General features: G+C 41.1%; 1 protein-coding gene across 1 annotated transcript; it reads left to right on the top strand.

Moving 5' to 3' along the window:
• Nucleotides 1-10,512: 10,512 nt before the first annotated feature.
• Nucleotides 10,513-12,278, top strand: LOC126302699 (uncharacterized). The gene is made up of 2 exons (XM_049991746.1): nt 10,513-11,521; nt 11,696-12,278. Exons 1-2 carry the CDS (start codon nt 10,774-10,776, stop codon nt 11,701-11,703), a joined length of 756 nt encoding a protein of 251 aa, XP_049847703.1. The 5' UTR covers nt 10,513-10,773; the 3' UTR covers nt 11,704-12,278.
• The last annotated feature ends 421 nt before the right edge of the window (nt 12,279-12,699 follow it).

Genomic DNA, 12,699 nt, shown 5'->3' with positions numbered 1-12,699 from the left:
TTCTGTGTTTCATCAACACCCTGATAGTCCACAGATTACAGAATGCCTCCAGATGTGCATCGGAAACTACTACTGGTCTTCACGGGAGCGATCATAGCGTAAACGCTTTGAGATATAGCTCCCATGGAGGAAAGTGCGCATGGTGACTGTTGTATTCATTCCCGATGCTATTTCTGTGTTGCATCAACACTCTGATACTCCACAAATTATAGAATGCATCCAGATGTGCAACGGCAACTATTACTGGTCGTCCTGGGAACGATCAAAACGTAGACTGTTTGCGACATTACTCCCATTTAGGAAAGTGCTCATGGTGACTGTTGTATTCATTCCCGATGCAATTTCTGTGTTTCATCAACACTCTTATAGTCCACAGATTACAGAATGCCTCCAGATGTGAATCGGAAACTACTACTGGTCTTCCAGGGAACGATCAAAGCGTAGACTGTTTGAGACATTACTCCCATGGAGGAAAGTGTGCATGTTGACTGTCGTATTGAATTCCGATGCAATTCCTGTGTTTCATCAACAGTCTGATAGTCCACAGATTACAGAATGCTTCCAGGTGTGCATCGGAAACTACTACTGGACTTCCAGGGAACGATCAAAGCGTAGACTGTTTGAGACATTACTGCCATGGAGGAAAGTACGCATGGTGACTGTTGTACTCAATCCCGATGAAATTTTAGTGTTTCATCAACACTCTGATAGTCCACAGATTACAGAATGCCTCTAGATGTGCATCAGAAACTACTACTGGTCTTCCAGGGAACGATCAGAGCGTAGACTGTTAGAGACATTACTCCCATGGAAGAAAGTGCGCATGGTGACTGTTGTATTCAATCCCGATGCAATTTCTGTGTTTCATCATACTCTGATAGGCCACAGATTACAGAATGCCTCCTGATTTGCATCGGAAACTGACACTGGTCTTCCAGGGAACGATCAAAGCTTAGACTGTTTGAGACATTACTAACGTGGAAGAAAGTGCGGATGGTGACTGTTGTATTCAATCCCGATGCAATTTCTGTGTTTCATCAACACTTTGAAAGTCCACTGATTACAGAATGGCTCCAGATGTGCATCGGAAACTACTACTGGTCTTCACGGGAGCGATCATAGCGTAAACGCTTTGAGATATAGCTCCCATGGAGGAAAGTGCGCATGGTGACTGTTGTATTCATTCCCGATGCTATTTCTGTGTTGCATCAACACTCTGATACTCCACAAATTATAGAATGCATCCAGATGTGCAACGGCAACTATTACTGGTCGTCCTGGGAACGATCAAAACGTAGACTGTTTGCGACATTACTCCCATTTAGGAAAGTGCTCATGGTGACTGTTGTATTCAATCCCGATGCAATTTCTGTGTTTCATCAACACTCTGATAGGCCACAGATTTCCGAATGCGTCCAGACGTGCATCGGAAACTACTACTGGTCTTCCAGGGAATGACCAAAGCGTAGACTGTTTCAGTCATTACTCCCATGGAGGAAAGTGCGCATGGTGACTGTTGTATTTAATTCCGATGCAATTTCTGTGTTTCATCAACACTCTGATAGTTCACAGATTACAGAGTGCCACTATTGTGCATCGGAAACTACTACTGGTCTTCCAGGGAACGATCAAAGCGTAGACTGTATGAGACATTACTCCCATTGAGGAAAGTGCGCATGGTGACTGTTGCATTCAATCCCTATGCAATTTCTGTGTTTCATGAACACTCTGATAGACCACAGATTACAGAATGCCACCAGACGTGCATCGGAAACTACTACTGGTCTTCCATGGAACGATCAAAACGTAGACTGTTTGAGATATTACTCCCGTGGAGGAAAGTGCGCATGGAGACTGTTGTATTCAATCCCGATGCAATTTCTGTGTTTCATCAACAGTCTGATAGTCCACAGATTACACAATGAGCCCAGATGTGCATCGGAAACTACTACTGGTCTCCAGGGGACGATCAAAGCGTAAACTCTTTAAGACATTACTCCCATGGAGTAAAGTGCGCATGGTGACTGCTGTATTTAATCCCGATGCATTTTCTGTATTTCATCAACACTCTGATAGCCTACAGATTACTGAATGCCTCCAGATGTGCATCGGAAACTACTACTGGTCTTCCAGGGAACGATCAAAGCGTAGACTGTTAGAGACATTACTCCCATGTAGGAAAGTGCGCATGGTAACTGTTGTCTTCTATCCCGATGTAATTTCGGTGTTTGATCAACACTCTGATAGTCCACAGAGAACAGAATGCCTCCAGATGTGCATCGGTAACTACTACTGGTCTTCAAGGGAACGATCAAATCGTAGACTGTTTCAGACATTACACCCATGGGGGAAAGTGCGCATGGTGACTGTTGTATTGAATCCCGAGGCAATTTCTGTGTTTCATCAACACTTTGAAGGTCCACAGATTACAGATTGTGTCCAGATGTGCATCGATAACTACTACTGGTCTTCCAGGGAACGATTAAAACGTAGACTGATTGAGAATTACTCCCATGGAGGAAAGTGCGCATGGTGACTGTTGTATTCAATCCCGATGCAATTTCTGTGTTTCATCAACACTCTGATAGTCCACATATTACAGAATGTCTCCAGATGTGCATCGAAAACTACTACTGGTCTTCCAGGGAACGGTAAAGGCGTAGTCTGTTTGAGAAATAACTTTTATGGAGGAAAGTGCGCATGGTGAATGTTGTATTCAATCCCGATGCAATTTCTGTGTTTCATCAACACTCTGATAATCCACAGATTACAGATTGTCTCCGGATGTGCATCGGAAACTACTACTGGTCTTCCAGGGAACGATCAAAGCGTAGCCTGTTTGAGAATTACTCCGATGGAGGAAAGTGCGGATGGTGACTGTTGTATTCACTCCCGATGCAATCTCAGTGTTTCATCAACACTTTGTAGGTGAACAGATTACAGACTGACTCCAGATGTGCATCGGAAACTACTACTAGTCTTCCAGGGAACGATCAAAGCGTAGACTGTTTGAGACATTACTCCCATAGAGGAAAGTGCGCATGGTGACTGTTGTACACAATCCCGATCCATTTTCTGTGTTCTTCAACACTCTGATAGTCCACAGATTACAGAATGCCTCCAGATGTGCATCGGAAACTACTACTGGTCTTCCTGGGAACGATCAAAGCGTAGACTGTCTGAGACATTACTACCATGGAGGAAAGTGCGCATGGTGACTGCTGTATTCATTCCCGATGCATTTTCTGTGTTTCATCAACACTCTGATAGTCCACAGATTACAGAATGCCTCCAGATGTGCATCGGAAACTTCTTCTGGTCATCCAGGGAACGATCAAAGCGTAGTCTGTTTGAGACACTACTCCCATGGAGGAAAGTGCGCATGGTGACTGTTGTATTCAATCCCGATGCAATTACTGTGTTTCATCAACACTCTGATAGTCCACAGATTACAGAATGCCTCCAGATGTGCATCGGAAACTACTACTGGTCTTCAAGGGGGGGCGATCATAGCGTAAACGCTTTGAGACATTACTCCCATGGAGGAAAGTGCGCATGGTGACTGTTGTATTCAATCCCGATGCAATTTCTGTGTTGCATCAACACTCTGATACTCCACAGATTACAGAATGCCTCCAGATGTGCAACGGAAACTGCTACTGGTAGTCCTGGGAACGATCAAAACGTAGACTGTTTGAGACATCACTCCCATGGAGGAAAGTGCTCATGGTGAATGTTGTATTCATTCCCGATGAAATTTTAGTGTTTCATCAACACTCTGATAGTCCACAGATTACAGAATGCCTCCTGATTTGCATCGGAAACTAACACTGGTCTTCCAGGGAACGATCAAAGCGTAGACTGTTTGAGACATTACTAACGTGGAAGAAAGTGCGGATGGTGACTGTTATATTCAATCCCGATGCACTTTCTGTGTTTCATCAACACTTTGAATGTCCACAGATTACCGAATGCGTCCAGATGTGCATCAGAAACTACTACTGGTCCTCCAGGGAACGATCAAAGCGTAGACTGTTAGAGATATTGCTCCCATGGAGGAAAGTGCGCATGGTGTCTGTTGTATTTAATCCCGATGCAATTTCTGTGTTTCATCAACACTCAGATAGTCCACAGATTACAGAATGCCTCCAGATGTGCATCGGAAACTACTACTAGTCATCCAATGATGGTCAAAACGTAGACTTTTAGAGAAATTACTCCCATGGAGGAAAGTGCGCATGGTGACTGTTGTATTCAATCCCGATGAAATTTTTGTGTTTCATCAACACTCTGATAGTCCACTGATTACAGAATGCCTCCAGATGTGCATCGGAAAATATTACTTGTCTTCAAGGGAATGATCAAAGTGTAGTTTGTTTGAGACATTACTTTTATGGAGGAAAGTGTGCATGGTGACTGTTGTATTCAATCCCGATGCAATTTCTGTGTTTGATCAACTGTCTGATAGTCCACAGATTACAGAATGCCTTCAGTTGTGCATTGGAAACTACTACTGGTCTTCCTGGGAACGATCAAAGCGTAGAGTGTCTGAGACATTACTCCCATGGAGGTATGTGCGCATGGTGACTGTTGTATTCAATCCCGATGCATTTTCTGTGTTTCATCAACACTCGGATAGTGCACAGATTACAGAATGCCTCCAGATGTGCATCGGAAACTACTACTAGTCTTCCAGGGAACGATCAAAGCGTAGATTGTTTGAGACATTACGCCCATGGAGGAATGTGCGCATGGTGACTGTTGTATTCAATCCCGATGCCATTTCTGTGTTTCATCAACACTCTGATAGTCCACAGATTACAGAATGCCTTCAGTTGTGCATTGGAAACTACTACTGGTCTTCCTGGGAACGATTAAAGCGTAGAGTGTCTGAGACATTACTCCCATGGAGGTATGTGCGCATGGTGACTGTTGTATTCAATCCCGATGCAATTTCTGTGTTTCATCAACACTCTGATAGTCCACAGATTACAGAATGCCTCCAAATGTGCATCGGAAACTACTACTGGTCTTCCAGGGAACGATCAAAGCGAAGACTGTTAGAGGCATTACTCCTATGGAGGAAAGTGCGCATGGTGACTGTTGTACTCAATTCCGATTAATTTTCTGTGTTTCATCAACACTCTGATAGTCCACAGATTACAGAATGCCTATAGATGTGCATCGGAAACTACATCTGGTCATCCAGGGAACGATCAAAGCGTAGTCTGTTTGAGACACTACTCCCATTGAGGAAAGTGCGCATGGTGACTGATGTATTCAATCCCGATGCAATTTCTGTGTTTCATCAACACCCTGATAGTCCACAGATTACAGAATGCCTCCAGATGCGCATCGGAAACTACTACTGGTCTTCACGGGAGCGATCATAGCGTAAACGCTTTGAGATATAGCTCCCATGGAGGAAAGTGCGCATGGTGACTGTTGTATTCATTCCCGATGCTATTTCTGTGTTGCATCAACACTCTGATACTCCACAAATTATAGAATGCATCCAGATGTGCAACGGCAACTATTACTGGTCGTCCTGGGAACGATCAAAACGTAGACTGTTTGCGACATTACTCCCATTTAGGAAAGTGCTCATGGTGACTGTTGTATTCATTCCCGATGCAATTTCTGTGTTTCATCAACACTCTTATAGTCCACAGATTACAGAATGCCTCCAGATGTGAATCGGAAACTACTACTGGTCTTCCAGGGAACGATCAAAGCGTAGACTGTTTGAGACATTACTCCCATGGAGGAAAGTGTGCATGTTGACTGTCGTATTGAATTCCGATGCAATTCCTGTGTTTCATCAACAGTCTGATAGTCCACAGATTACAGAATGCTTCCAGGTGTGCATCGGAAACTACTACTGGACTTCCAGGGAACGATCAAAGCGTAGACTATTTGAGACATTACTGCCATGGAGGAAAGTACGCATGGTGACTGTTGTACTCAATCCCGATGAAATTTTAGTGTTTCATCAACACTCTGATAGTCCACAGATTACAGAATGCCTCTAGATGTGCATCAGAAACTACTACTGGTCTTCCAGGGAACGATCAGAGCGTAGACTGTTAGAGACATTACTCCCATGGAAGAAAGTGCGCATGGTGACTGTTGTATTCAATCCCGATGCAATTTCTGTGTTTCATCATACTCTGATAGGCCACAGATTACAGAATGCCTCCTGATTTGCATCGGAAACTGACACTGGTCTTCCAGGGAACGATCAAAGCTTAGACTGTTTGAGACATTACTAACGTGGAAGAAAGTGCGGATGGTGACTGTTGTATTCAATCCCGATGCAATTTCTGTGTTTCATCAACACTTTGAAAGTCCACTGATTACAGAATGGCTCCAGATGTGCATCGGAAAATATTACTTGTCTTCAAGGGAATGATCAAAGCGTAGTCTGTTTGAGACATTACTTTTATGGAGGAAAGTGCGAATGGTGACTGTTGTATTCAATCCCGATGCAATTTCTGTGTTTGATCAACTGTCTGATAGTCCACATGAAGCAAAGCAAGCGCTGTATCATGTATAAGATACAGAGGCGAGCGAGTGCACGGGACTTACCTAGTTCACTGCTAGTAGCGTCACGTCATCGTAACGCGCCTGCATATAGTATTGCACCACATTTAACATAAAAGTAAAAATTAAGATTTGTGTGTAAAACTTTGTTAAAGTATAGTTCTATGTAATAATGTTTCAGGTAACAAATCTTAATGTTATAAAATTAGTAGTTTACATAAAATTCACGTTTTGAAAGAAAAATAGGAGGCGCTAAATAATGACGCTAGGAAGCCAAAATTTGGTGAGAAGGTGCAGTAAGAAGTCATTAATGAGTGGTGCTGGTTTCCAAAACCATAAAACTAAAATTGACTCCAGAATCCGCGTTTTTCGGAAAAATCAGAGGCGCGAAATAATAGAGCTACAATATTGAAAATTGGTAGGAAGCTTCAGTTCACCCTAATAATAATAATGGAAATACCACAATCAGTTACCTCTTCTAGTTTTTTAGTAATTTAGTAAAAACTACTTTTGTGAGTAAAATGTACATAAGCATTATAGATTAAGTACTTTAAATTTTAATGATAAAACAAATTCTTTAAGTCCAATGATCAGATAGGACAATTAACAAAGCTACACCAAGTTTTAGTCTTGTAGCATAATTAACAGCTGATACAAGTCTTGATAAAGCTATGGTTCAGAGGTAACAATCTACCGTTAGTTCCATTGTAAAAATTCTAGAGAGTAAAGTTTTAATTTTAGCGGGCTGAGATTTTCTACGTGTTTCTGTACTGCTCATATGTATGTATACAAAAATTGAGAAGTTTGTAAAGCTATTATTAAATGTGATATTTAAGATTATGTGCCTGAGATAGCGATCATTTAAAGGCTGCAGGCATCTGCTTAGGAACGGAAAGAACAGATGCTCTCTTGGCGGTACGCGCCGGAGCTATATAAAAAGAGCGGCAGAGGCAGTAGTAAGCTCACTCCGCATTAGACCAACGCCTAGTCCACGCGAGCTTAACGTCCGATCGCGCCTCGCCTCGGGTGACGTCATAGCGGGCTGTGACATGCGCGTACTTAGCAATGTAAACGGACATTGAAAATCGCGAGGACTGTACACCGTCCTGGATCGTTTAGACTTCGGTAACAAACTGTTATTGTGCCGTCCGTGTGAAGTATAATTCCGCGTGGCAAGTGGTGACTAACTCCACTTTTAAGGCGAGCATTAATCTTTTTTTTTTAACATTATTGCGAACTATTAATAGAGCACCGTTAGTTAGAGTAATGAACTATTCGGGAGGAACTTGCTGTAGAAGTCGCCTCTGAACTATTAAACGATTGGCTGAATTAACAATATTTAATGTCTTTAGCATTTTCAGAAGTTTCGAGTAATTTGTGTGAGCCTTTAAGATAATAAAATCTTGTTTGGAACTTTAAATTTTATTGAAGCAGCCCTAGTCTCGTGAAGAACTATGGATATTTTTCGTTTAGCTGGGCTGTACAGGAATGTGGCCGTGCAGACTGGGAACTAAGGTCAGTAAGTTTCCCTTCGCTTTCTGACTGGCCACCAAATTAGTTGCCAGGCTCGCGTGATTTAAGGTGGCAATGTTCAACTTTCATTCAACATTAAACAACGACTTCTTCGCCGTCCCACATATGTTGCATCGGCAATAGTCTGTTACGTGAAATGAACATTCAAACAACTCATTCGACAACTTCTTCGCCGCCCCACATATGGTGCTTATCGGCCGGGAAAACTGAATTAAAAGCAAATAAAAGTGCTCGATGTGTGAAAGCGATTGGTATAAATTAACGAACTCGGTAGGCAATAACAGGACACTGAATTGAACTAGTGTGGGAACAGTGTTACCAGTAAAGGCGGGTGTAGTGTATAAACAATAAGTGTCTACCGCTGTACGTTGGTTAGTGACGATGGTGAGGAAGGCGACGATGCTGGATCGCGGCTGCCGACGGCGCTGAGACTAAAGGAAGACGGTGCGTCATCGCGGAGCTGCGCTGATCTGCGAGACAGCTGCCAGCTGCGCCGAGCGGTCAACGGTGCCTTGCTGCCCCCCCCCTGGAGCTATTGCAGTAGGCGATTCCTGTGGCGGTACTCGACGCTACAGCTGCTGCTGCTGCCTTCAATACGTCGCGACGCGTCGCATCACGATTGCTGGTACACCGCGACGACATCATTCGTCGAAATCAAGCATTTAAGTTAAGTCAAAGACTTTTAAAATATTTATTAACTGCTGCTAACAAACTAAAAGATATGGAAAGTAGTGTACATTTCAGAAGGGAACCGGTCTCTGACCAAGAATCCTCAGGATCAGGAATTGAGTTTAATGAGGATGGTTCCATTAATCCCTCAAATATTGAACTAGAACGTAATTTGTCACCAGTAAATTATAACTTTAATTTAAATGAGAGTGCAGGGATGCAATCAATAAGTGAAATAGAAGTCAAAAGGGAGCCAGTAGAGTTGATAACTTTGTCAGGTAGTGAAACTGAGCTCAATATATCTCCAGCTCAGTCAAGTCAAGAGATACAAAGTATCAAGGTAGAAGCTCCGGATTGGATGCAAATACTGTTTGCCAAACTCGAATCAAACCAAAATAAAATTGAGGCTAAAATTGAGGATAGTAATAAAGAACTAAAAGAAGAACTGCAATCAAAATGGAATAGTTTGAATTATAAGATAGATGCTATTCATCATGACATTCAAGTAAAAGTAGGGCAACAGTTAACTAAAATGCATAGTACTTTCAAATGTGAAATAGATCAAATTCAAAAAAATTATCAAGAGGCAGATGAACTTTTGGAAGAGAGGTTGTCCGAAAGATTGAGCAACGAGTCCAAACTTTGCTCTGACAAAATTAAAGAGGTACAAATTAAAGTACATACTTGTCAGAAAAACATTGAGAAAGTAAAAGAAACCTGTACCGAAATTCGTGGTGCAGTGGAACAAAGATGTTCTGCCAGGATAGAAGCAGTAGAGTCACAAGTAGAGGAAATAAATACTAACATTGCTAACCTAGAAAATAGAGTAACCTCTGTTAATTCTAGTCATTCTACTGTACAGCATGTGACTTCAGTTGACGCCGCTTTTATAGGGTGTCGACAGTTTTTGCGCTTTGATCCTGATAAGTACATTCACCCTCTTGAATTTTGGAATGACTTTGAGGATGTTCTCCCCAACAATTGGTCAGAAAGAGAAAAAATTTCATTTATAAGAAGTCATTTGTCAGGTGATGCTTTGCGATGGTCAGCGGATGTAATGATCAAATGTAAAACTTTATCTGAATTTAAGTCTGCATTTCTCAACGAATACTGGTCACATAACAAACAAAATGATGTGTTAAGGGAATTCTGGAGTGGTAAGAAGTTTTTCCCAGGGCGTGAATCAGTAAAGGATTTCGCTAGGAAGTGGGTTTCAAGACTGTCACATTTGACAGAAAAGATGAAGCCAGATATGATCATTATGGGTTTAGAAGGTAAGCTGCCGTGGTACTGGCAGAAGAGGATCATTTCCGCCCCTAGAGATAATATAGACAAATTTATTGAATATCTGGAAAGAGTGGAAAGAGTAGCTGCTGCTGAGGAGCAGGTGCAGCAGAATAACAAATCTTCTAACAATCACGTACAAAATAATGGAAACGTGAACGTTAGAAATATGGAAGTCAGGCACACCAAAACAAACTATCGAAACCAAAGCCGTGGCAGAGGAAGAGGGGGTAGATACTCACCACGCTTTCGTAACAACTACTATGACGAAAGTGGAGAAGTAAATACTATGCCATTAAGACAAGAAGGGAGTCATGATGCTACTATATCTAGTGGTGTCACAGATGAACACAACAGGCCGCGTGTGGGAAACTAAATCCCGTCTATGAGGAAACTGGCGCTCACCAGGCGGTAACAGTAACACAGCCAGTAACGGAAACACAGACAATCAGCCAACATACACAGACAGACAACATGGATGACGAAATAAATACAGATAATACCAGTGATGTGTTAAGCCACTCTCACAAAATAGTGGATAGTATTTTGGATACACTAGAAAAATGGGTCAAGGAAGAACAGGAACTCAAGGTAGATAATGGGGAAGAAATAGATAATGGGTTTGAGTCTGATGGGAATAATGATGAAGTAAAAGCTTACATCTTCGATGAAAATGGCAATCTAAAAGCTGAAGTAGAAGTAGCAGAAGTAGAATCAGTACTGCAAAACTTTAGAGAGGAGGAAATGATGAATGAAGGGGGTAGAAATAGTAACGAGGTGAAAGAATCTAGTAGCTGTGTAAACGTGCCACAAATGGTTGAAGGTGACGACATTCTTATGAACAGCAATATTGCGCAGGGACGCAGTTGCTCAGAGGTAGAGGATAGTTTGGCTGATGTGCAGCAAACAAAAGTAGAAAAAGTCGTCAGATGCTTCGATTTAAAGTTAGTGGACAGATTAGAGAAAGCAGCTAAGATTATAGAGCATGATGAGCCCCAGGATGTAAATGTAAATGTAATTGCAACTGATCAGAATTACTTTAGCTGGAAGAACATAGAACGAGATTTATTAGACGAGGTGTGTGAGCAACCTGTTCAATGTAAAATAACTCACCCTGTTATCAAAGTAAACATATCAGGAGTCACTGTGCGTTGTCTGCTTGACAGTGGCAGTGAAGCAAGTGCTTTATCACAAACATTTTTTGACACCATACCCAATAAAGAGAAGTTAACAGTTATGAAAGTAAGTGGCTTAAAGATTATAGGTGCTACTGGAAAAGTCTCTAGACCAGTTCAACACGAAGCTTTGATACCCATTGGTATAAATGACGTAGTAATAGATCATCCTTGTTTGATTGTGCTAGGCTTAAGTGTTGATATGTTGATTGGTACTGATTTCTTATCAAAGTACCAGGGAAAGATCAATTTTGATCAGAACAACTTAATTTTAACTTTACCTGACTCTAAAGTGATAAGAGAGTCTTTTATAGGAAGTCATATAGGCGGTAGTAATGAAACTTGGGAACTGCCTATTAGAGTAATAAAGAATAAAGGATACTTGCAGGAAAATTTGGTTTTCAGTGGTTTGGAATATCCAAAGAGTAAGAGAGAACTAGGTCTAAGAAATATTGTGGATCTAAAGGAATTTAAAATTAACAGTAATTAATTACTGTAGGGAGTCTGCCACTCTTTGGCGGATACACGGTTTGGCGTACCGTGCAGTCCCAGCTGGGTGAAACTTTATTTCCTTTTCAAGTTTCATTCCCTTCTTCTGGTCTATCATAACAGGTAAGAATCACATATGTCTTCATGTTGTATATATGCTATTAGGTTTTAAGTATTCTTAGTAAGGATCTACCTAGTGAATGGCAAAACAAAAGTCTGAGTACCAATAAGAGGCAAACATGGCTAAAATAAATAAATTAAAATATTTCATGTAATTGTAAAGGGTTAGAAACTACAACTAAGAGAGACACTTTGCAGTATACGAAGTACGGTATGAATATGAATAATCCATGAGATTATGCAGAAGGTAGTATGTTGCTAGAAATAAGGTTGTCTGAAGGAAAACAGCGTAAGAAGGTAATGCTCATAGAGGCAAGCAATGGCGTTTTAGAATTAAATAAATGGAGATGTGTGGAAGTGGTGTGAGGATCGCACCAAATATATAGAAACAGGACGTCAATAGGCTGACAAAAGGAAAAGGGAGAAAGAAGTGGAGAAATGAAGTATTTTGAATCTGGAAGAAAAGGGAGAAAATGAATAAGGTGAAGAAGTGAAGTAAGTAAATTGAAGTAAATGATGTAGGATTAAAGAATAATTCCCTCACGTCTCGTGAAATGGTGAAAAACGCTAAATCTTGCTTGAGGCAAATAAATAGTTAAACAGACAACAGAAACACACAAATATTGGAAAATGCAGAAATTTGGAATCGGTATACTGAAAATAACTAATTTCTTTAGTAATTCATACAATAAAGCAAAGTGCTGGTCAGCAAATGACTTCTTTGATGAACTAATCCATACGATAATTAAGCCAGAGTACATTAAAACTAAAAGGTTACTCAATTTTCTAAGTTGAAGCAAGATCTTAATATATTAATTTGCTAAAAGAATTTTCACTATTTAGGAACCTAAAAGATTATTTATGAAAGAAGAAAGTAGGAGCTATT

This window comes from Schistocerca gregaria, unplaced genomic scaffold, assembly GCF_023897955.1.
Source record: "Schistocerca gregaria isolate iqSchGreg1 unplaced genomic scaffold, iqSchGreg1.2 ptg000178l, whole genome shotgun sequence".
NCBI classification, from domain to species: domain Eukaryota; kingdom Metazoa; phylum Arthropoda; class Insecta; order Orthoptera; family Acrididae; genus Schistocerca; species Schistocerca gregaria.
This window is presented reverse-complemented; position numbering and strand designations above follow the sequence as displayed.